General features: G+C 38.8%; 5 protein-coding genes across 5 annotated transcripts; 3 read left to right on the forward strand and 2 right to left on the reverse strand.

Moving 5' to 3' along the window:
• Positions 1-78: 78 nt before the first annotated feature.
• On the forward strand, positions 79-1956 carry LOC115236274 (tRNA:m(4)X modification enzyme TRM13 homolog). Its single transcript, XM_029808620.1, has 5 exons — positions 79-402; positions 468-664; positions 757-942; positions 1084-1323; positions 1406-1956. The coding sequence occupies exons 1-5, from the start codon at positions 239-241 to the stop codon at positions 1846-1848; spliced, it is 1230 nt and encodes a 409-aa protein (XP_029664480.1). The 5' UTR covers positions 79-238; the 3' UTR covers positions 1849-1956.
• Positions 1957-2000: 44 nt separating this feature from the next.
• LOC115236276 lies at positions 2001-3223 on the forward strand. The gene is made up of 3 exons (XM_029808622.1): positions 2001-2323; positions 2599-2807; positions 2940-3223. Exons 2-3 carry the CDS (start codon positions 2618-2620, stop codon positions 3137-3139), a joined length of 390 nt encoding a protein of 129 aa, XP_029664482.1. The 5' UTR covers positions 2001-2323; positions 2599-2617; the 3' UTR covers positions 3140-3223.
• Positions 3224-3316: 93 nt separating this feature from the next.
• LOC115236278 lies at positions 3317-4613 on the forward strand. The gene has a single exon (XM_029808627.1). It carries the CDS (start codon positions 3520-3522, stop codon positions 3694-3696), a length of 177 nt encoding a protein of 58 aa, XP_029664487.1. The 5' UTR covers positions 3317-3519; the 3' UTR covers positions 3697-4613.
• A 1260-nt stretch (positions 4614-5873) lies between these two features.
• On the reverse strand, positions 5874-14295 carry LOC115236275. The gene is made up of 5 exons (XM_029808621.1): positions 14026-14295; positions 9298-9446; positions 8927-9076; positions 8676-8831; positions 5874-8581 (listed from the first exon to the last, which is right to left on the reverse strand). Exons 2-5 carry the CDS (start codon positions 9443-9445, stop codon positions 8547-8549), a joined length of 489 nt encoding a protein of 162 aa, XP_029664481.1. The 5' UTR covers position 9446; positions 14026-14295; the 3' UTR covers positions 5874-8546.
• Positions 14296-14737: 442 nt separating this feature from the next.
• Positions 14738-18682, reverse strand: LOC115236344 (PAN2-PAN3 deadenylation complex subunit PAN3-like). The gene is given in 10 exon segments (XM_029808730.1): positions 14738-15602; positions 15670-16024; positions 16269-16551; positions 16742-16981; positions 17050-17166; positions 17253-17628; positions 17712-17818; positions 17913-18068; positions 18164-18313; positions 18535-18682. Coding segments are annotated over 10 exon segments (2049 nt in total). The 3' UTR covers positions 14738-15485.
• Positions 18683-23443: the final 4761 nt, after the last annotated feature.

Consider the following 23443-nt stretch of genomic DNA (forward strand, 5'->3'; position numbering starts at 1 on the left):
GATCAATGTAGAACGGGCTTAATGCACGTTGCGTCCTCGTCAGGAATACTGAGAGACAACTTCGAATTTACTTGAAGAAAAAAGTGAATCGTGGCGTCATCTAGCAGCGAAGAGATGGAAATATCTTCAATCTACATGTCGCTCTACAATGTTGAAGACTGGCAAATCCTATATAACCTGTGAAAAATAAAAATTATTCTCAAGTAAGGAATATCCAGTCCTTTATTAGATAAAGAGTATGGCAAACGGTAGTCATTGCATGTACTTTGTCAAACGGAAAAAACGTTTCTGTCGCATGACGGTGGGCGAGGGCAAAAATTATTGCGGCGAGCATCAACAAAACATCGCCGATTCCGACGATACTGGTGACAGGAGAGTAAAGTGTCCACTGGATCCCACGCAGTAAGTATTCATTAATCGAGAAATCATGAAAGAGATCGCGATCTAATTAACGTGTCTCTTTCCAGCACGTGTTACCAGTCAAAGCTGACGAAGCATCTGGGCGTGTGCAACACCAAAAGAAATTTGGATGCGCAACCTGCGTTTATAGTCAAGGGTATCAACTTGGACGAGGAGACTATGGTGGCGCCACCGCATGTACCGTTGTCTCAGCTCGATGAATCTGTTTTGGAAACGGTGATAAGAAAGATCCATTCTGCCTATGGTAAAATTATTTAAAATTATGATGGAGAGGATTATAAAATGTTCAATGATATAATGTATCTAATATTTCCTCTATTATTGCTTCTTATTCAGACAAACTACCAGACTTTTCTCAAGCGATACTACAGCACGACGTGCTGAAAAACAAATTGAGGGACGAGACCTGCGGGAGTAACGTTAGAAAACACTTGCTCCAAAACGCATCTCTACTTGGACATTTGGAGCAAGCTGGTCTCGTGCAGGACAATACCTGTTTCATTGAATTTGGGGCAGGAAAAGGTACATCTTATTCAGATAAACTTTTTTACTTTCTCGGATTTTTGATATTAAAAAAAAAAAATTATATTTTTTTTTTCTCTCAAACGATTCATTTAAATAAATCGTTTACGCTGTAGCATACTAAATTAAATTATATTTTAGCTTTATTAACATACTGGCTGGGGCAGATCATAAAAAACAAATCGAACTCTTGCGTCTTACTAGTCGACCGTTCGAGTCATCGGCACAAGGGAGACAATAAACTTAGGAGGGAAGAGAATCGTCTCGTAATAAAAAGGGTGCGCGCCGATATTGCCGATTTGCAATTGAACAAGATCTTGGAAATCCACACAATCAAATATAAAGTCGGGATAGCGAAACATCTCTGCGGGACAGCCACTGGTATACAATATATATATTTCTTCATTACACACAAGTTTTCATTTTCGCATATTCTCTCTAATCGATGACGTCGTATTTGCAGACTTGGCGATACGTTGCTTGGCGAAGTCAATAAACAACGAGCCTAAGGTCGATGTTCGCGGCTTAGTCCTCGCATTTTGCTGCCACCACAAATGCGAATATTCGTCTTACGTAGGCAGAGAATATCTGCGACAATGTGACTTCACCGCAAATGAGTTCTCGGTTTTACGCAGCATAGTTAGTTGGGCGACCTGTGCTCCTCGTTTAAAAAATAACGTTAAACCGCAACACGATTCCACCGTCCGGTACGACGGGCAGGATAATGTCAGCTGGTCTTCAAAATTAGACGAACGCGAAATTATCGGACGCAAGGCTAAGACGCTGCTGAATTGGGGTCGTTTGTCATTTCTGCAAAGTATTGGATTTCAGGCCGAGCTATTTTATTATACTACCACCGAAGTTTCGCCAGAAAATATGTGTATTGTAGCTACTCGAAAATCATGATCATCGTTACCGCAACATTTATTGTTAACGTAATCTTAATCTTTTCAATTTTCATTTCTAATAGTTATTATTTCCTCGTCAGCAATAAATATCTTTTTTATATAATTTATATTTTTTCCGACTCATTAATAGTACTACTGCTACCATCTATCTTTGATGGCACCTATTTCATCTGATCGTGACCTCGATCGGTGGAATAGGCTGTAAACTTACCGATTCGTTCAACGACAGTGAATGACACGAGGACACGAGTCCCTCTCGGAGTAGTACGCAAGACGCAAATAACTTCCCCCACTCAATGGGATGCCCCGCCCAATACGAGTGATCTAACGCTGTTCAAACATTCCAACGCACAAAAGCGACGCGCAAGTAGCTGGATGTTTTTCACATCTTGCTTGTGTAAAATATTATTATATTACCAAGTGGAGAATAAATATCGACGACGCGACAGGCGAAAGAAAAGGAACATCCTTAGGTACGTATGAGTTTCACGCTATACGCACGTAATTTCCGTCAACTCGACGTAACTCGCGTGCTTCTCGTGACCTATTTCACATGCTCGTGTATACTTGCGTACGTTCGCGATGGTAACAATAGCGATAACTAATCGCTCGTTGATCCGTGAAATTGTAACGCGTCTTTCTCGCGTGGCACGCCAAGCCACGCCTGCAGGGGTGCGACGTCGAGTGACGGGTCTCCTTCTTGCTGCACTGAATCCTTCTTTCTGACTCCCTTCTTTCTGTTTTTCAGAGAGTGTTAACATTGTGACATGTCCATTCTAGACGAGCGCGAAGATTATCTGAAGAATCCGTACTTCAAAGGACACGAGTACGGTGACTTCACGCCGTTCTACATCACGATAGCCCTCTGCGCTACTTTGGGTGGAGCCCTGTTCATTCTGAACATCGTGTTTTGCTGGTGCTCACGGCACCGAGAATATTGGCAAAATCGCCACACTGGTGAGTGAGGAAACCCTGTATTCGAAACTTGTCTTATATTATTATTACGGATTTATGCTTATTTTTACGGATGCATGCAACTCTGATATAGTTTTTCTTACTCTTTAATAGCATTGTTCTATTGAAATTTAGGAAATAGGTGGATCCAGCCTCTATGGACTGTATTGCCACACAAAACACCGCCGCTTGATCTAAGCGAACTAGAACATGGTCGTATCAAATATCCGCAAGTGAGGCACGAAATCATCCAGTATCACGATTCAGAGTCTCAAGGAGCCATACCAGAGTCGCAAGTGTACCTAGAGATGCAAAAACGCGAGAGTGAGATCTAAAATAGCTAACAGCACAAACTAGTGATCAGTGTGGTATTGGAAAGCAGTAGTGAGGGAAATACTCATGCTTCAGAATACGTATAAAGTGAAGAGTTTAATTGACTCCAATAGAGTCTAATTAGCCCTTTGCACTCAGTTAATTCCATTGTAAAGCCTTTGACTTGATTATCATTCATTAATGCTCTCGCTATCAGTTTATCACCATAGACACATTGCTCTGCTTTTATGCACATATTAGGATTAATATTTTTATTTTTTACAAGATAATTTATCATTGAAAGAATATCGACTCCTGAGATATTTGTAAGCTATTTTAATAGTTGCACTTAGTTGCAAACAACTGAATAAGTAATCTCAAGCAGCATAGATAACTTCTTGCAATGGGCTTGCACGTTTTCTGGCCTGCCTCGGCCTGCCTGACCCTCTTCGTAGTTTGTGTCATAATCGTGCTTCTGAAATATGGCGCACGTTTCTGCCAACTACGACACGAACCATTGCCATCTGATCAGGAATGGGAAGGTAAAACATATTCTAGAAAATTGTCCGCTTCCGTGTGAACAAATAGCATTGTCCCAAAAAAGTTGCATCTAAATCTTTTATTTTTTAACAAAAATTACAAATAGCTAATATATTATTGTCGATTAGAATTTCCGCTACCGTATAGATCGGCATGGATATCAATTATTTTCAAAATTTTTATAACTATCCTTTTTCCGGGACACACATCTCATATATATTATATAGAGACAGTATTAGTCATATAAAAACGACACATTCCGTCCATTTACTGCACATTTGTACTAATTTTTTATATATATATATGTATTTTTTTATATATTAGTATATAGACATATGAACGTGTATGTCCTCGGAAATCAGTGTAATACGATTGTTCGAAAAGGAATTTTTATATACTAAACCAATCTAATTATTTTTATCTCTATAATAAGACGTCATTATGAGAGAAAATTAATTTTATATCCGTCCAAATCTCTCTCTCTTGATGTCATTTGATATATCTTTATTCGAAATGATATAATAATATCGATAATCTCGAGTACTTTTGTAATTTTTGTATTATTAATACATTTACAAATAAAAAATGTAATGAAAATCTTTCCATCTCTATATCACTTTGTAAAAATTGATTGTTCCAATTCGGATTAATGCACAATTTGAGAATAGACTCTCACTCTCTTGTATATATAATATTTTACTTTTATTGACAACATTGGATTTTTGTTACATGTGTAATGGTTACACAATTATTTCAATAAGTAAGTAGATGCATTATACAATCTTTATAGTAGTTTTTAAAGAAAATTACCGACTTTACGTGGAGAGAGAGCTACAATACATCTTATTCAGAACTGTCCTAAATAAACATGGTCTGAATGACCGAATAAAATCAAAGTAATGAAACCGCGCGAAACAAATACATTCAACATTTATCTCTCTCTCTCTCTCTAAATTGTAAAACATTTGCAATCTGTACAAGTTTTGAAAATGTACGATCGAATTTATTTATTCTTTTTATATGAACAAAATATGTAGAAAAACTTCTGCGATTGTAGGAACCAATAGAAATGGCTAAAAAATTCTATTGCAATTTTTATAGAAAATTTACACTAACGAGATTAAACCATCAACAAGATTGACGATTATGAAACTCAACGGTCCGTAATAGAACGGCAATTCATGTGCTCTAATTAATTCTAACGAATAAAATTCTGAACGATTCTCTTATCATAATATCTAGAATATCTAAGAATTGTTCTAAAAAAAGGTGCACGCAGATGGTAAAAGATTATCTTGGAAGAAATTTAGAAAGGAATCTTTTCTCCTGTAAGATTTTAAATAATTTAAAACGAAAATTATATAGTTAAGTTGTAATAAATCGAGCTTTCTCCTTGCAGTCTCGATATATGAAATTTAATTTACGAAACTTTTTATCATCATTGAGAGAAATCTATTTCGAAATTTCTTCAAGAACAGATGTTTATCACTAGCGTGCACCCTTTCCGAAACGTCCTGTATAATTTTATCGAAGGATCTGAAAAATTAGTCTCTAGATTTTTACTGATTCGTATCTCCTATCATGCTATGTTACAATGCGATTAAAACATGAAGAGCTTCCCGTGAGCTCCACACAGAGAAGTCAAGCACGAGACTCGTTACACCTGTTCTATATACTAAGAGACAATTACATTATGCATTTAAACTTTTCAAAATTGCTTCATTTCGTACAATCATACAGGATTCTACGAGAAATGAAAAGGATGATATTGTATTTTGTAAAAAATGTAGTTCACATATTTTTCGCAGAACGGCTTCGGATACAAAAAAATGCTTTTGTACAAAATTGCTTAAATGATGTCTCATATCGTCATAAAATATGCGTATGTAATTAGCGCTTATTGTGAAACAGATGCAACGTTCACATTTCAGAAACATTTAATGTTTTCAACCGGCATATACGAGTCCACTTCTGGCCATCATGCGTGTCTTAAAATATGAGATGGCCTTATCGTTCACCAGATCGCAGTTTTGCTCTTGCGAATTGTAGCTCCGACTTTGAGTAATTTGAGTTGGAAATATCATTCCAACTGGAATGTGGAACTGAATTTACCAGTTGAAGAATTAACGAGGACAGTAATTAGAGAAGACAGGGTGTCTATTCCCTGGGAAAACCTGGAATTCTCAGAGAATTTTTTACTTTGAAAAATTAGGAGACTTTCTAGGTGAAATTTTATTGAGATTCGGAGAATTTTGTAAAAAATTTTTCTTTGATAATTTTGCCTTTATATCGCAAATAGTTGGCAATTCGTTGATCGATCAAATCAGCACAACCAGTGCAACAATACGGTGATATACACATTCGTGTACGAGCGTGAGTTTGCAGTACACAATTCATTGTAATTTTTATTTCATTACATAATTGAAAATGCGTGAATGAAAATGTAATGCAAATACTTGCATTAAAATGCTTATAAAGATTATTCTTTTTGATATCTTCTCAAATTCGAAACTTAAGTGGCTCTTCATTTTGCCTTCGTGATCGTATGAACAGAGAGAATATTAAAAAGTGCGCACAAAATAAATAAATTTATTTCAAAAACTGTATTTAAAAATTCTCTAATTTTACTGGATTTCGGAATAAAAATATCTGAAAAATCAGGGAAATCTCAGGAAATTTTTTTTACAAGATTTGAATAGACACCCTGAAAGAGAGCCCATAAAACAGATAATTCTATCTTAGTTTATCAATAGATTCGCTTTACGCGTAATGATGATATGCTGTAATACGAGAGCTAAAACTAGGCGCTTGTTAACGACGCGTGCGCTAGTCCACGTACGGCGTCTACAAATTTCTTAATTTTTATTTTCTGGAGATCTCTTTATGTCTTTTTTTCCTTTTACTGATTTTCAATTCCAGATATTCATAAAATAGAGTTAAAATCAAATCTTCATCGTAGAAATTTACGAGGGAGAGACTAGGAAAAAACATGATATTTGCAAAATATTATAGGAAAAATAATTTCTTCTCGCGCATCACTATACTCTACGCACTTTTTTTAAAGCACGTCGCACACGGATCGCACACGCGTGCAGTATCAAACGCACGAACAGCTTAACTTCCTCTCACCGACGAGCCTTTGTATACACCTAGACTTAAAAACAAATACAATCTTGTGGGGAGGGAAAAGGGATTTGATTTTCGTGGTGTCGAAAAGATATCCAGCGATCTCTCTTTCTCGCACGCGCGTGCGTGCGTACTTGACGAGACAACGAGACGACGAGTTATTTTAGTTTGATTTTCATGCTCATTCGCTTGCGAGTTTCCATGTTGCCAGTAATCACTTGATACATTATTATAACGTTAACTGCGAATATTAACATCGGAAATGACGACAGTGTCCTGTCAAGAAGGGCGCGGAGGATTCCGGGAAAATTCATTAAGCTCGCGCGAACATTCTGTGATATATATTTCGATATATATATATATTTCCATTTTACTCTCGTTCAATTCTCTCGACAATTGTTATTTTGATGCGATTCTTTTGATCTCAGGTCTGTTTTGATTTTAGAATTTTTGATTCGCCGTTTTAATCGTGGAAGATCCCACACAGGATGGATTGCCATTGAGTTTCTCGCGCATCCACACGAATCCTTATTTAAATTTACGAACCTTCGCGACGACGTAATATTTCCGGAATATCTCGCGCGTGTTATATGACACAAGACACAATTACTTTGAACACCGAACATTGTATATTTATGTGACAATCGAATGAAAGCTGTTTAGTATGACAAATATTGTACATGATTTTAAGTTTATCAGCAGCTAAGCCAAAGAGGGAAGGGGGGTTACTGCTGTTTTTTGTGTGTTAAACAATAATAATATTAATATTAATATTAATAATAATAATAATAATAATCATTGTGGGAAGACGGGAGAACAGCTTTGGCAGATGATTTTATCTTCTGCAAACCTCCAAAATAGCGACTGTTTCTAGTCGAGGAGCTCTATGGTGTGCTCTACACTCGTTAATCGAACAATCAATGATGCATATTTTGCAAGAATATACTGAAAAAGCCAATATAGGTCTTATAGATTTCTCTGAATTTGAAAGCTATGAGAAAATAATCGCGTCATCCAAGCAATTCTTGAATTCACGGTGGTTCAATTGCACAAAAATGCATCACTATGTGTGTCGACGAGTAAACCATACTTATTTCATGTTTTCGTCATCTCGAACATGTTATACGTATCGGTTCCTAATCGATTCCTCGGCTGATTGCGCGGCTTAACCGTCCAAGATCTTGCGTCCAATGTCCATTTTTAGAAAAACCTTTATGCGATCAATAACTCTATCTACGAGGGAACTTGTTGCAAATTGTGTCAATGGGTTAAATATAAAAGTTTTTACTCGAGTGTAAAATATAATTTTTTTTTTTAAATAAATGGATCTTTTCAAACTGCATCATGAAAAACCAGGAACATACAATAGCACAACGCGACCCTGGACAAGTTGGTAACCTTCGAGATACCGTCGAGGACAGATGTGATTACCGAGACGTGCGCACTATTCCGAATTATTAACAGCAATTAACTTGTATAATTAACCAACGGCAGAGCGCACCCTGAAAGAGGTTGCAGCAACACAGCACGCGTCACTGCATCTGAAATGCATGATTCCCTAGGCAGTAAGTGTAATAAACGCGCTTCGATTAGCAATCGTCGCGATCCAATTTGTGCTCTGCCTCGCAATCAATTGATAATTATCGAGAAAAGTATCAATTGATATAAGGTATCGAGAAAAGGAGAGGGTAAAAAGGGGGTCGAAGAGATGGGAGTGCGCTTTCGTTGCCCAATTAGAGAAGATGATTAAAAGTTGGCGGATGATTACTGCTTGCCCGATTTCTTGTTCGATCGCTCACCTGGAAAAAAACAAGAAATTGCACTTATTTCAATTTTCTTCGCGCTAGAAGTCAAGGAACATTTGGAAATTGATCGATCGAACGAATGACAAACCTTTGGTGGATTTTTTAGTATTGGTCTCTGGTTTACACCTCTTGGTAAGCCGTCGCGTCTTTTCGCAGGATGTGTCACTATTCGCTTTCAGATTATCGGTTCTCGTCATCATTTGATTCACGCATCCACTCCACGTGCCTTTATCGTATCGGCATGCTACAGTCAACAATCGATGAGAAAATACTCAGTATGCCCATGTGCTTTTTGCAGATATAATGTAAATAATGTGCAGCATTAATGTCGCGACTCACCTTTCTTGCACTTCTTCTGAATAATCTTGGTCTGCTCACAGGACTTGTCGCCCTTCTTGAGGTTCAGTGTGCGCGACCGCAAATTAGTATTCGAGTCGCATTCCGACCATTGACCCTTTACGTATCTGCACGACGAAGAGCTGCCGGATGCTGCGTCAGCAGATGCGAAACGTCAATAGAAACAATTGAACGTAACGTCGATCAAGCGAATAAAGAAGGAGAGACTTTTAAAGATGATAGGGAATTACTTAATTATGCCGTTTGTATATGTGTGCAATGTATACATCGACAGTCTGTGTTCGATTATCCTCGATCAAATAATTGCAATTTTATCGAGGAGTAACGGATTAATTTCAGAAAGAAGCACTCACTTCGCTCTTTGGTACCGCGCTCTGTCCGTACAAGAACCTCATCAAGAGGCTTGTCATCCTCGTCCCACAGATCAGCTTCCGCTCGCGCGGTCATCAAAATCATCGACAAACTGATGGCCACGAGAGCCAAACTCCAGTACAGCTTCATTCTGTGGGGAAAAAGCGAGAAGATTCGTTATATTTCACAATTAAAGTCGTTTTAAATATAACGGAGATGTGGTTTGCAACGCTAAAGGCGAATTATCTTAAGACTGATAGATATTTCTTGTATAATAAACGCGTATAGATTAATGCAAAATTATATAAAATTATATATGATAGAGATATACACATAAATATGCAGAATTTTGAAGTTGGAGAATAAGCGTGCTTTGCTTGTCTTGTGTTATCTTTTAAACGTTTCTGCGCCTCAAGACGGAATGCGTAATCCGAGTATCATCCTGAATTTGATAATTCAGTGATAGCGACGACCGCACAGTATTCCCCTTGAGCTTGATCAACAAATCGAGCATTGTGTCAAATTAACGATGACAGAATCTTACGATAAATTCTTCGTAGCAAAGCGCTTTGCTTTTTATATGCACTTTTTATTTCTTCAATATTCTGAAGTCTCTCTTTTACATTTCAAATTTCATGTTGATGTTAATTAAAATTAAAAAAAGTTAGAGATTAATAATATTAATATAATAAATTATATAATAAATAATAATAAAATAAAAAAAGATTTAGTATTATAATTATTTTATACAATTGAAGGATACAATGTATGAAACGTATAATATTTCGGACCAAGTTATAAGTTTGTTAGTAGCATGCAACTTTGAAGTATTGTTATCGGAATCTCTACAAACACGGAAATGCAGACAAAAAATTGGTAAAATGAGAACAACGGTTAGTAGACTGGGGGAACGAAGAGATAAAAATTAAAATGCGATCTATTCGCAATGGCGAATTCTATATATAGATTCTAATAGAATTATATTTTTTTATCCTTTTGGGCGCGATTTGGAGACATTTTCTTCATAGCAATGCCATCCATCGCATGATTGGATTTAATTGAATTCTTTGCGGTTCTCTAATATGAGCTACTTATTATCGCGGGGGAGATCCGGAGGAGATAATCGCAATGAATCTTAATGAGAACGGAGCGCATTGCTCCGAAAAGTTTAATAACTCGGCGCGTTAATGAACATCACAGTTGAGATTCCTTGAATTTAATATCAACGTCATGACATCTTTTGTCGTCCATTCGTCGATTCTCTCTACCGTGAAACGTGACGTATCGTTAACATATCTCTTTATTAAAGATCAACGAATTTTTTTTTCTTTCGTTGTCACGATTTGCTGTAACGTTACAAAGTCTATAATGATATCCCAAAATTTGAGATTTAATTAAAATTTAATTTTAAAGAAATGCCGCGCAAATCCGACGAAAGAATAGCTACCTGCTATCAGCGCTATCCAACGTGCTCGGAAGCTGAGAATTGATTTATCGGAGGGTGCGCGGCGATACGTACGCATAAACGATTGACTCAAGGTCTTTCCTTAGATCGATGCCATCATTTTGCATGCGAGTCGACTCGCCTCCAACGATGACAAATTCGAGCAATCACCAAACTAATGCCACGAAATTAATTAATCACCAACAATCGTTGCAATACGAGTATCGCGCGGAGAGAATTTGGTGACCGACACTTCCATGACAGTGATAAATTATTCTCTGTGTATCGTCGAATATAAGCCATGAATAAGCAGTAGCATAATCTCGATCGCTCCACCAAATCCGAGAAACGTATTCAAGATTCAAAGACGATTCGTGGACTTGGAGATCACATGAGGAGTGAGTCGCACATTTCAAAGCTTCTCAGAGCGCTCAAAGCTCCGACTCGAAAATTTGTATCAGAAGGTCGAAACGTAAATGTAATTCAAAGATCCTAGGAGATACAAAAATATAAAAATATCAAATTCAAGAATATATAGATATGGCAGAAGAAAGAGGTGAAAAAATATCTATTAAAATGCGAAAAATCTCTCCAGAAGTCCGATACAACAATTCGTTCGGTGGCGTACCTACATTTCACGTCCTTACAATCATTCTCTCCATTAGTCGACATTGAAACAATCAGCGCCCGTCAGTAATCTTGACGGACCACACGGGTATCGCCGGTCGGTTCTCCTCCCCTCGCAAATCTCCGCTCATGTTCAAACAATTCGCAGGGAAAATCGTTCAATTCGCGCACGTATGGATTGACGGAATTGACAAAATTATCGTCACATCAGAAACGCCGGACGCGAATGAGACGAGCGAGCGGACGTTGCCTTGTTCAAGTTTGCCGTCGAACCTATTGTCGGCTCAACAACGTCGCGATGTGGGTGAGCAAAAGAGAGAAAGAAAATGAGAAAGAGAGAAAGTAAGAAGAGACGGAGCGAGAGAGATATCGGCGAGCAAAGCAGATAATATGTCGTCGAATATAGACCGGCGGGGACTTGCGGTCAACATATCCCAGAGAGCAAAGGGACGTTGCCCGATGTCCAGATATACGTTCGCGGCGAGAGTTGAGATATGCTCGACTTATGAGTTGAACGTTCTTATCTTGTTTTTTTTTTCTTCAATTGCCATGAAAAAATGAAATTTTTATTTCAACAGATTTTTAACTGAGAAGAGAGCAGATATTGCAAATATATTAAATGAAAACTGAAAAACAAAACATTAAGATAAACACGGATCCGAGATAAACACGGAGCGTCAGAATCTTCTACTCTTAGTGCATCCATAATTGATAAACACAAGCATTTAATTAAACACAAGTATTTAATTAAACGTCCGCAGAAAAAGATACGAATAAAATAAAATGTTCACGTCCAAGTAACGTATGCCTAATAACATATCGTATATTATACTAAAAGTATGAAAACAGAGAACGTAATTTATCCATAATGAAAAAATAAATTCGTAGATAAAGCGAAGGCTTGTTGCGCGCGAGATATCAGACTAAAAGGCGGACAGCATGAATTAAATGCGAAACAAGCGCTCTCCAGAAGCGTGATTTACGTTACCCCTTTATTACTGTCATTTAAGACATATGCTGAATATGTAGCTCTCCTCTCGGGAGAGAGAAAGAGAGGGAGAGAGATAGAGCAATAACAAATTCTCAAACTGATAAATTTTTCGCTTGTCAAAAATTCTGCTGGTATAAAATTTTAATTTCTCCAACATACGCGCAGGATATACGTTCTTTCGGATTTCAGTCTCTGAAACTTTGTTACAACTATATTGCTCCTATAATATTCTACTTGCAAAAGTTTAAAACTTTAGTACCTTGGAACATTGACTGCTTTTAAACTCACGTAGATATTTTTATATATTTATTTATACGTACTATATATACATATATATGTAAAATACTGATTTATCATTATAACAAAAGTTGGCCTATTCTAAATCAAGACTAGAACGGAAATATCGCGTTGAGAGAAATTTTTTTTTTTTTTTTATCTTTTTCGCTACATTGATAATTCTATTAGCAGATCAAAAAATGGCACAAAAGAATATTTTTCGCCATACGTTCCACAGAGACTATTCGTTATCTATTCTACAACTCGTCAGTAGAGACTCTTTTATAGAGTAAAAGAAGGATAGAATTAACATATTCTCAGTAAGCTGCGCACAAGGAAATAGGAATAAGATCCTAGAAGATGAGAAACTAGACGTCGCCTAGAAACAAGCTCTATCTTTCAGCTTCAACGCGCTGCTATTGCGCTCGCGCAACTTAACGCGCGTATAAATAGCTCGAAAATGAGGGGTTAAAAGGTTACGGCGTGTCTGTGTTGCAGTCCTAAAAAACTTGTGTGTCGTTTTACAGACCTACGCGCTGGCCACGCAGCTGTAGAAAGTAACGAGGGCAAATTAGTCATCATTTTGCTCGGACGCTCGCGCGTAATCGGGATGAATTGCCCGTCCCGTCTGAAACGCGAAGAAAATCGCCGAGATATGTAATAACTTTTATTTATATTGAAAAAAAAAGAATATGAAAGACATATACGCCGGAATTTTAAGTGAAGAATAGAACTTTCATCGTTTGCGCATCGCTAAAAACTCGACACATATATACAACAGTTTCCCATCAAGTTTTTCAGTTGCCCTTTACAATCAAATCGGTACCTCCGCATAGAATAAAACAACAACTCATCAGTTCTTTTTTCTTATCAGTCTTTTCGTGCAAACTTCTTTGCACATTTCTATCTACTTTTAAAGTTTTTTTAATTATACAGAATTCTTAGAAAACCGCGTGTAAAAGATTCTTAGAGATTTAGGAAGAAGATGATGCACGCTTCTATTCCAGATTGAACCCTAAAGACAGCAAAGAGCGTGAAGGGTCGGATAGAGGATGATAAAGAGCGAGAGAGCGCGGGGGGCGCGAACGGAAGAAGCATCGATCGTCGTTGCGTCGCAGACGAGCGCGCACGGTGGAAAAGCTGCTTTTAGTTGTGTGGTCCCGGAGCGGTCTCGCGCACTGCGGGAAAGCGCTGGACCAGCAGCGAAGCGCAAAAAACTCTCCACATCACGTCGGAAGAGAGAGATTCAGGGGCGGGTCTCCGCTCCGTTCCGTTCGCTCGCTTGCTCGTTCGCGGAAAATCGATCAGCAGCGCCGGGCGGCGGCGTCGGAGTCGGCGTCGGCATTCTGGTTCTCTTCCTCTCTCTCCCTTTCGCCCTCGCGAGAGACTCACCTGCCACGGGGATGCCAAACAGCGGGCCAAGCTCGATCAGCTTCCAGGCGCACTTCCGGCTAGTTCCGTAGTTGCGCGGCAACACGTAGTCGTGGATACACTCAAGATGCTGCGTAGGGTAGGATACGTTCCGTGATGATGATGCGACTGCGTGATCGGCGCGTCGTACGAAGAAAGGACGTTCTGTGTGCCTCTCCTCAGCGTTGCGTTGCCGTCGACTGCTGCTACGTGTTGCTGCCGCCACTGGCACTGCCGCCGCCGACCGGAGTCATCCCCCTCCCCGGGATCGGTCGCGGCATCCCTCAGGCGCCACGCATATCCTCCCCGCTCCGTCTGCCAATCTTCCCCTTCTTCGCCGTCGTCACCATGGTGATCATCCCTCCTAGGAAAGAGAAAGGCGAGACTGGATAAATAGAAATAGAACCAGAACCATGGAAAGAGAGAGAATTATATAGGCTGTTTCAAAATAAAATTAAAGTCTTTACAGAGGCATATTCGCGCACGCCTCTTGTTAAAAATTAAATTCTTGAACTTTTCAAATTTATGGTATATAAAAGAAATAGATATCATGACACAGTTTTTTTCCATTGTAATTATGTGTAATTACATGTATATACTTATATATAACATTATAAAAAAGTTTACACTTTTAAAAAAGGATACAGGAAAATTCATTTTTTGGTGATAGGCGAGAAATAATGACAATGCATTATTTAGGATTGCTTTCAAAAATAAACATTTATTTCAAAATTAATGCTTACCATTAATGCTGTATCCTAGAAACTAAGGTCTCTATCCTAGACACCGAGTGTTTAGGTGTTGTCTTAAGAAGATCCCTTAAGAATATACTGCATTGTTGTGTGTGTACAATTTTTTTTTTATGTATAGTACCGTAATGGGCTTTATAGAGCGAATCCAAACCTTAACTGATTCGCAAAATCACATGATATCTCCCCTCCCCCCCTCGTCCCTCCTACGAACTCACACTTTAAACTTTTAAGAGATCAAAACTCCAAAGAGAGATCCAAGACTCAGTAGATACAGGAATTCAGACTCAAAAATCCAAGAATTGCAAAATCTGAGGATTCTGAAATTCAAGCGATTCAATGCGAGTCTATAATATATGAGAATTCCAAAGTCTAAAGACTCCAAGATCCAAACTGGAAAATCCAAAAAAAAAAACCCAAAATAATTTAAGGATCTATAGATCCTTAACACTTACAAACCCGAAAATTTAACGTCTTACATCCTAAATGCAACGCATTTAATGCGGTCATATTTAATTGATTCGACGAGCAAAATCATGTATACAAAACTGAGTTGCGCGTTATTTTTTATATCACCAAGCACAATTCGACAGTTCTCACTCTCCAGTAACTCGATAAAGAGTAAAATGATAGTACCGCTAAGTGATGATATCACATTTATGGTTCGGAGTATGCGCTATCGAGGACGCTCTCTTAAACAGCATCTTTTGTAGATTGTACCAGTTCTCCAAATGACGTTTCCAGGCATTGCCGTAGCTCCGCGTAACTTACCACCAGAACACTCTGCTCATCTCGAGACATGAGACATATCTGTAATAATACATATTTTATGATTATTTTTATATACATTTGTTGAAAAATTATTAGAAATTTTTACCTTGTCCTGCGAGCCGGAATCGAGCTTGTTTAAACAAGCTACGACGTGTGCTAGATCCAACCAGGGCCTACCATCGGCTGTTACTTGATGAAATACATAGTCCCTAAACAATTTGAGCATGTAGCGATCGCCCGTTTCTGCCCATGTGGGTTCCATATTAAGTTCTGGCCTCTCGTTAATAGTTGCCAGTTTGACCAGCAACTTAAATAATCGTCCATTCTCTAATTCCTTGGCAAGTTCGTTTTCTAAAACGTCCAATCGTAACTGGGCAGCATCCAGCTGTGTGTAAAATCGCGCACCAATCATTGGCATGAGATCCGTGACGCTTTTACGAGGTTGACTTGACAGCAAGTATCTAAAAATTATAGTTACATTACACTGTTAAGGCTGATTGATGTCAGAAGCAAGAATCTTTTTCTTATATTATACATCAAAATAAATTGTTTTTTTTCTGATCATAATAAATATTAAAGCTAGTTTATAGATTTATGAAATATGCTAAAGACTCTTTTCACTTTGTCTATTTATAAATATTACCGGAAGCTTTTTTTTATCAAAAACAATGCTATTACTACTGATTGAAGAATTCACAAACATACAGAATAAGATTTCGAAGGTCAGTAGAGTAGGAACGTGTGATCAGCTCGATGGAGGCAGACATATTGTCGCGGTGGACGGCGATAAGACTCCGACATGCCAGCGCTAAGACTAGCTTGCCGAGAGCTACTAAATCCTCTTGCTGATAATGCGGGATGAGAGTGAGTGGATTCGCGGCGTTCCCATCTAAAGTGACCACGTCTGGAATGGCGACGCAACTTAAACGAAGTCGCGTCCGTGATGTAAGTAGTACCTTAGTGGGATCTAAGCATCTATATGCCAAGCCTGTAAAGCGCGCAAATCAGACTAATGCAGTTTGAAGCTAATTAAATAAATTGAGTGGAAAATAAAGATTTAAAGATTTATGGATAAAATAAAGTCGGACTTGATAGATTTTGTAATAGAACACAATTATACCGCCCTTTAAGAAAAAGAAAAAAGTTGGCAAGAACAATATAATAATATGTATACTAACCAGCAGCATGAATAACGCGAAATGCGGCAGTGAGTTGAATGATATAGCTCCAAATAACGCTTTCTGGTAGCATACTACTATGCTGCTGCCTTAGAATAGTGTTCTTGGTGTGACTATAAGGCCGTGGCGCATTTGGATCCGACGAGAACGGGTCTGTATAACCATTAAGTTCGGTCGAGGCGAAATGCTTATTCAGCAACGTCTCCGAAGCGGGATGATAATCGTATACGAAAACCATGGCTAAAAAAACTAAATCTGTGAGATTGCGCAAAAGATCAAAGGCATGAGTGCGTTTCTTAAATACTGACAATGATCACCGAACGCTTTGGTAGTGAAGACTTCTCTTAGCTGAACTAGATTCGTATGTGACAGCCGCTTCCACATGTCGACCAGTACCATACACTTTGTGTTGGCAAGTCGGAAATCTACGAGCATCAAGTCCAATTGTGTTAAGAGCCAAACTGGCGGAAGAAGTAGGGCCCTAAAGAATAACAGCGAAATTTAAACTCACCGTGCACACGACGTAAACAGTATCGCGTGCCAGTCTTGATACTGGTGGCCTTGTATGTAGAAGTTTGATATCCAAGAACCGTCGAGGCGGGTTTATGCATCGGCTCTAAGGGACATAACTCGTGATAATTGTCAACCTCATTGGGCAAGTCAGGAAATCGTACCACATCGGGCTGTGCCAATGTCAGCGCATTCTTCTGCAGGATATCCAGCCGCAGGCTCTCGCTGACAAAAAAGCTGGGAGCAGCTTGAGGGGGTGGTGTGGAGGGGGCAGAGGAATTATTAGATGAAGGTGGTTTCGTGGGTTTCACAGGTTGCAGATGCGAAGGTGTACCTGGATAAACATAGCCAATCTGCCCTCCTGCTATATGTCCGATCTAACATATAAATACAGTGCAAGAATTTTATAAATGTTATTCCCATCTCGTTATTTATGACAAATAAAAAACTTTATGCTTACAGCTTCAGTGCCATCTTCTGCTACGCGCTTTCGTTGCCCAATTAGAGAAGATGATTAAAAGTTGGCGGATGATTACTGCTTGCCCGATTTCTTGTTCGATCGCTCACCTGGAAAAAAACAAGAAATTGCACTTATTTCAATTTTCTTCGCGCTAGAAGTCAAGGAACATTTGGAAATTGATCGATCGAACGAATGACAAACCTTTGGTGGATTTTTTAGTATTGGTCTCTGGTTTACACCTCTTGGTAAGCCGTCGCGTCTTTTCGCAGGATGTGTCACTATTCGCTTTCAGATTATCGGTTCTCGTCATCATTTGATTCACGCATCCACTCCACGTGCCTTTATCGTATCGGCATGCTACAGTCAACAATCGATGAGAAAATACTCAGTATGCCCATGTGCTTTTTGCAGATATAATGTAAATAATGTGCAGCATTAATGTCGCGACTCACCTTTCTTGCACTTCTTCTGAATAATCTTGGTCTGCTCACAGGACTTGTCGCCCTTCTTGAGGTTCAGTGTGCGCGACCGCAAATTAGTATTCGAGTCGCATTCCGACCATTGACCCTTTACGTATCTGCACGACGAAGAGCTGCCGGATGCTGCGTCAGCAGATGCGAAACGTCAATAGAAACAATTGAACGTAACGTCGATCAAGCGAATAAAGAAGGAGAGACTTTTAAAGATGATAGGGAATTACTTAATTATGCCGTTTGTATATGTGTGCAATGTATACATCGACAGTCTGTGTTCGATTATCCTCGATCAAATAATTGCAATTTTATCGAGGAGTAACGGATTAATTTCAGAAAGAAGCACTCACTTCGCTCTTTGGTACCGCGCTCTGTCCGTACAAGAACCTCATCAAGAGGCTTGTCATCCTCGTCCCACAGATCAGCTTCCGCTCGCGCGGTCATCAAAATCATCGACAAACTGATGGCCACGAGAGCCAAACTCCAGTACAGCTTCATTCTGTGGGGAAAAAGCGAGAAGATTCGTTATATTTCACAATTAAAGTCGTTTTAAATATAACGGAGATGTGGTTTGCAACGCTAAAGGCGAATTATCTTAAGACTGATAGATATTTCTTGTATAATAAACGCGTATAGATTAATGCAAAATTATATAAAATTATATATGATAGAGATATACACATAAATATGCAGAATTTTGAAGTTGGAGAATAAGCGTGCTTTGCTTGTCTTGTGTTATCTTTTAAACGTTTCTGCGCCTCAAGACGGAATGCGTAATCCGAGTATCATCCTGAATTTGATAATTCAGTGATAGCGACGACCGCACAGTATTCCCCTTGAGCTTGATCAACAAATCGAGCATTGTGTCAAATTAACGATGACAGAATCTTACGATAAATTCTTCGTAGCAAAGCGCTTTGCTTTTTATATGCACTTTTTATTTCTTCAATATTCTGAAGTCTCTCTTTTACATTTCAAATTTCATGTTGATGTTAATTAAAATTAAAAAAAGTTAGAGATTAATAATATTAATATAATAAATTATATAATAAATAATAATAAAATAAAAAAAGATTTAGTATTATAATTATTTTATACAATTGAAGGATACAATGTATGAAACGTATAATATTTCGGACCAAGTTATAAGTTTGTTAGTAGCATGCAACTTTGAAGTATTGTTATCGGAATCTCTACAAACACGGAAATGCAGACAAAAAATTGGTAAAATGAGAACAACGGTTAGTAGACTGGGGGAACGAAGAGATAAAAATTAAAATGCGATCTATTCGCAATGGCGAATTCTATATATAGATTCTAATAGAATTATATTTTTTTATCCTTTTGGGCGCGATTTGGAGACATTTTCTTCATAGCAATGCCATCCATCGCATGATTGGATTTAATTGAATTCTTTGCGGTTCTCTAATATGAGCTACTTATTATCGCGGGGGAGATCCGGAGGAGATAATCGCAATGAATCTTAATGAGAACGGAGCGCATTGCTCCGAAAAGTTTAATAACTCGGCGCGTTAATGAACATCACAGTTGAGATTCCTTGAATTTAATATCAACGTCATGACATCTTTTGTCGTCCATTCGTCGATTCTCTCTACCGTGAAACGTGACGTATCGTTAACATATCTCTTTATTAAAGATCAACGAATTTTTTTTTCTTTCGTTGTCACGATTTGCTGTAACGTTACAAAGTCTATAATGATATCCCAAAATTTGAGATTTAATTAAAATTTAATTTTAAAGAAATGCCGCGCAAATCCGACGAAAGAATAGCTACCTGCTATCAGCGCTATCCAACGTGCTCGGAAGCTGAGAATTGATTTATCGGAGGGTGCGCGGCGATACGTACGCATAAACGATTGACTCAAGGTCTTTCCTTAGATCGATGCCATCATTTTGCATGCGAGTCGACTCGCCTCCAACGATGACAAATTCGAGCAATCACCAAACTAATGCCACGAAATTAATTAATCACCAACAATCGTTGCAATACGAGTATCGCGCGGAGAGAATTTGGTGACCGACACTTCCATGACAGTGATAAATTATTCTCTGTGTATCGTCGAATATAAGCCATGAATAAGCAGTAGCATAATCTCGATCGCTCCACCAAATCCGAGAAACGTATTCAAGATTCAAAGACGATTCGTGGACTTGGAGATCACATGAGGAGTGAGTCGCACATTTCAAAGCTTCTCAGAGCGCTCAAAGCTCCGACTCGAAAATTTGTATCAGAAGGTCGAAACGTAAATGTAATTCAAAGATCCTAGGAGATACAAAAATATAAAAATATCAAATTCAAGAATATATAGATATGGCAGAAGAAAGAGGTGAAAAAATATCTATTAAAATGCGAAAAATCTCTCCAGAAGTCCGATACAACAATTCGTTCGGTGGCGTACCTACATTTCACGTCCTTACAATCATTCTCTCCATTAGTCGACATTGAAACAATCAGCGCCCGTCAGTAATCTTGACGGACCACACGGGTATCGCCGGTCGGTTCTCCTCCCCTCGCAAATCTCCGCTCATGTTCAAACAATTCGCAGGGAAAATCGTTCAATTCGCGCACGTATGGATTGACGGAATTGACAAAATTATCGTCACATCAGAAACGCCGGACGCGAATGAGACGAGCGAGCGGACGTTGCCTTGTTCAAGTTTGCCGTCGAACCTATTGTCGGCTCAACAACGTCGCGATGTGGGTGAGCAAAAGAGAGAAAGAAAATGAGAAAGAGAGAAAGTAAGAAGAGACGGAGCGAGAGAGATATCGGCGAGCAAAGCAGATAATATGTCGTCGAATATAGACCGGCGGGGACTTGCGGTCAACATATCCCAGAGAGCAAAGGGACGTTGCCCGATGTCCAGATATACGTTCGCGGCGAGAGTTGAGATATGCTCGACTTATGAGTTGAACGTTCTTATCTTGTTTTTTTTTTCTTCAATTGCCATGAAAAAATGAAATTTTTATTTCAACAGATTTTTAACTGAGAAGAGAGCAAATATTGCAAATATATTAAATGAAAACTGAAAAACAAAACATTAAGATAAACACGGATCCGAGATAAACACGGAGCGTCAGAATCTTCTACTCTTAGTGCATCCATAATTGATAAACACAAGCATTTAATTAAACACAAGTATTTAATTAAACGTCCGCAGAAAAAGATACGAATAAAATAAAATGTTCACGTCCAAGTAACGTATGCCTAATAACATATCGTATATTATACTAAAAGTATGAAAACAGAGAACGTAATTTATCCATAATGAAAAAATAAATTCGTAGATAAAGCGAAGGCTTGTTGCGCGCGAGATATCAGACTAAAAGGCGGACAGCATGAATTAAATGCGAAACAAGCGCTCTCCAGAAGCGTGATTTACGTTACCCCTTTATTACTGTCATTTAAGACATATGCTGAATATGTAGCTCTCCTCTCGGGAGAGAGAAAGAGAGGGAGAGAGATAGAGCAATAACAAATTCTCAAACTGATAAATTTTTCGCTTGTCAAAAATTCTGCTGGTATAAAATTTTAATTTCTCCAACATACGCGCAGGATATACGTTCTTTCGGATTTCAGTCTCTGAAACTTTGTTACAACTATATTGCTCCTATAATATTCTACTTGCAAAAGTTTAAAACTTTAGTACCTTGGAACATTGACTGCTTTTAAACTCACGTAGATATTTTTATATATTTATTTATACGTACTATATATACATATATATGTAAAATACTGATTTATCATTATAACAAAAGTTGGCCTATTCTAAATCAAGACTAGAACGGAAATATCGCGTTGAGAGAAATTTTTTTTTTTTATCTTTTTCGCTACATTGATAATTCTATTAGCAGATCAAAAAATGGCACAAAAGAATATTTTTCGCCATACGTTCCACAGAGACTATTCGTTATCTATTCTACAACTCGTCAGTAGAGACTCTTTTATAGAGTAAAAGAAGGATAGAATTAACATATTCTCAGTAAGCTGCGCACAAGGAAATAGGAATAAGATCCTAGAAGATGAGAAACTAGACGTCGCCTAGAAACAAGCTCTATCTTTCAGCTTCAACGCGCTGCTATTGCGCTCGCGCAACTTAACGCGCGTATAAATAGCTCGAAAATGAGGGGTTAAAAGGTTACGGCGTGTCTGTGTTGCAGTCCTAAAAAACTTGTGTGTCGTTTTACAGACCTACGCGCTGGCCACGCAGCTGTAGAAAGTAACGAGGGCAAATTAGTCATCATTTTGCTCGGACGCTCGCGCGTAATCGGGATGAATTGCCCGTCCCGTCTGAAACGCGAAGAAAATCGCCGAGATATGTAATAACTTTTATTTATATTGAAAAAAAAAGAATATGAAAGACATATACGCCGGAATTTTAAGTGAAGAATAGAACTTTCATCGTTTGCGCATCGCTAAAAACTCGACACATATATACAACAGTTTCCCATCAAGTTTTTCAGTTGCCCTTTACAATCAAATCGGTACCTCCGCATAGAATAAAACAACAACTCATCAGTTCTTTTTTCTTATCAGTCTTTTCGTGCAAACTTCTTTGCACATTTCTATCTACTTTTAAAGTTTTTTTAATTATACAGAATTCTTAGAAAACCGCGTGTAAAAGATTCTTAGAGATTTAGGAAGAAGATGATGCACGCTTCTATTCCAGATTGAACCCTAAAGACAGCAAAGAGCGTGAAGGGTCGGATAGAGGATGATAAAGAGCGAGAGAGCGCGGGGGGCGCGAACGGAAGAAGCATCGATCGTCGTTGCGTCGCAGACGAGCGCGCACGGTGGAAAAGCTGCTTTTAGTTGTGTGGTCCCGGAGCGGTCTCGCGCACTGCGGGAAAGCGCTGGACCAGCAGCGAAGCGCAAAAAACTCTCCACATCACGTCGGAAGAGAGAGATTCAGGGGCGGGTCTCCGCTCCGTTCCGTTCGCTCGCTTGCTCGTTCGCGGAAAATCGATCAGCAGCGCCGGGCGGCGGCGTCGGAGTCGGCGTCGGCATTCTGGTTCTCTTCCTCTCTCTCCCTTTCGCCCTCGCGAGAGACTCACCTGCCACGGGGATGCCAAACAGCGGGCCAAGCTCGATCAGCTTCCAGGCGCACTTCCGGCTAGTTCCGTAGTTGCGCGGCAACACGTAGTCGTGGATACACTCAAGATGCTGCGTAGGGTAGGATACGTTCCGTGATGATGATGCGACTGCGTGATCGGCGCGTCGTACGAAGAAAGGACGTTCT

Source organism: Formica exsecta, unplaced genomic scaffold (assembly GCF_003651465.1).
Source record: "Formica exsecta isolate Colony F162 unplaced genomic scaffold, ASM365146v1 scaffold247, whole genome shotgun sequence".
In the NCBI taxonomy this organism is placed as follows: Eukaryota; Metazoa; Arthropoda; class Insecta; order Hymenoptera; family Formicidae; genus Formica; species Formica exsecta.

Excerpts from the sequence above, each read along its gene's own strand:
- LOC115236276 (XM_029808622.1), top strand. The coding sequence starts at position 2,618 with ATGTCCATTCTAGACGAGCGCGAAGATTATCTGAAGAATCCGTACTTC. Across the intron at positions 2,808-2,939 it reads TTGGCAAAATCGCCACACTG|GAAATAGGTGGATCCAGCCT; the intron begins GTGAGTGAGGAA and ends ATTGAAATTTAG.
- LOC115236274 (XM_029808620.1), top strand. The coding sequence starts at position 239 with ATGGCAAACGGTAGTCATTGCATGTACTTTGTCAAACGGAAAAAACGT. Across the intron at positions 665-756 it reads AAAGATCCATTCTGCCTATG|ACAAACTACCAGACTTTTCT; the intron begins GTAAAATTATTT and ends CTTCTTATTCAG. Across the intron at positions 1,324-1,405 it reads TCTCTGCGGGACAGCCACTG|ACTTGGCGATACGTTGCTTG; the intron begins GTATACAATATA and ends TCGTATTTGCAG.
- LOC115236278 (XM_029808627.1), top strand. The coding sequence starts at position 3,520 with ATGGGCTTGCACGTTTTCTGGCCTGCCTCGGCCTGCCTGACCCTCTTC.
- LOC115236275 (XM_029808621.1), bottom strand. The coding sequence starts at position 9,445 with ATGAAGCTGTACTGGAGTTTGGCTCTCGTGGCCATCAGTTTGTCGATG. Across the intron at positions 9,077-9,297 it reads GCGCGGTACCAAAGAGCGAA|CATCCGGCAGCTCTTCGTCG; the intron begins GTGAGTGCTTCT and ends CTGCTGACGCAG. Across the intron at positions 8,832-8,926 it reads TCAGAAGAAGTGCAAGAAAG|CATGCCGATACGATAAAGGC; the intron begins GTGAGTCGCGAC and ends TGTTGACTGTAG.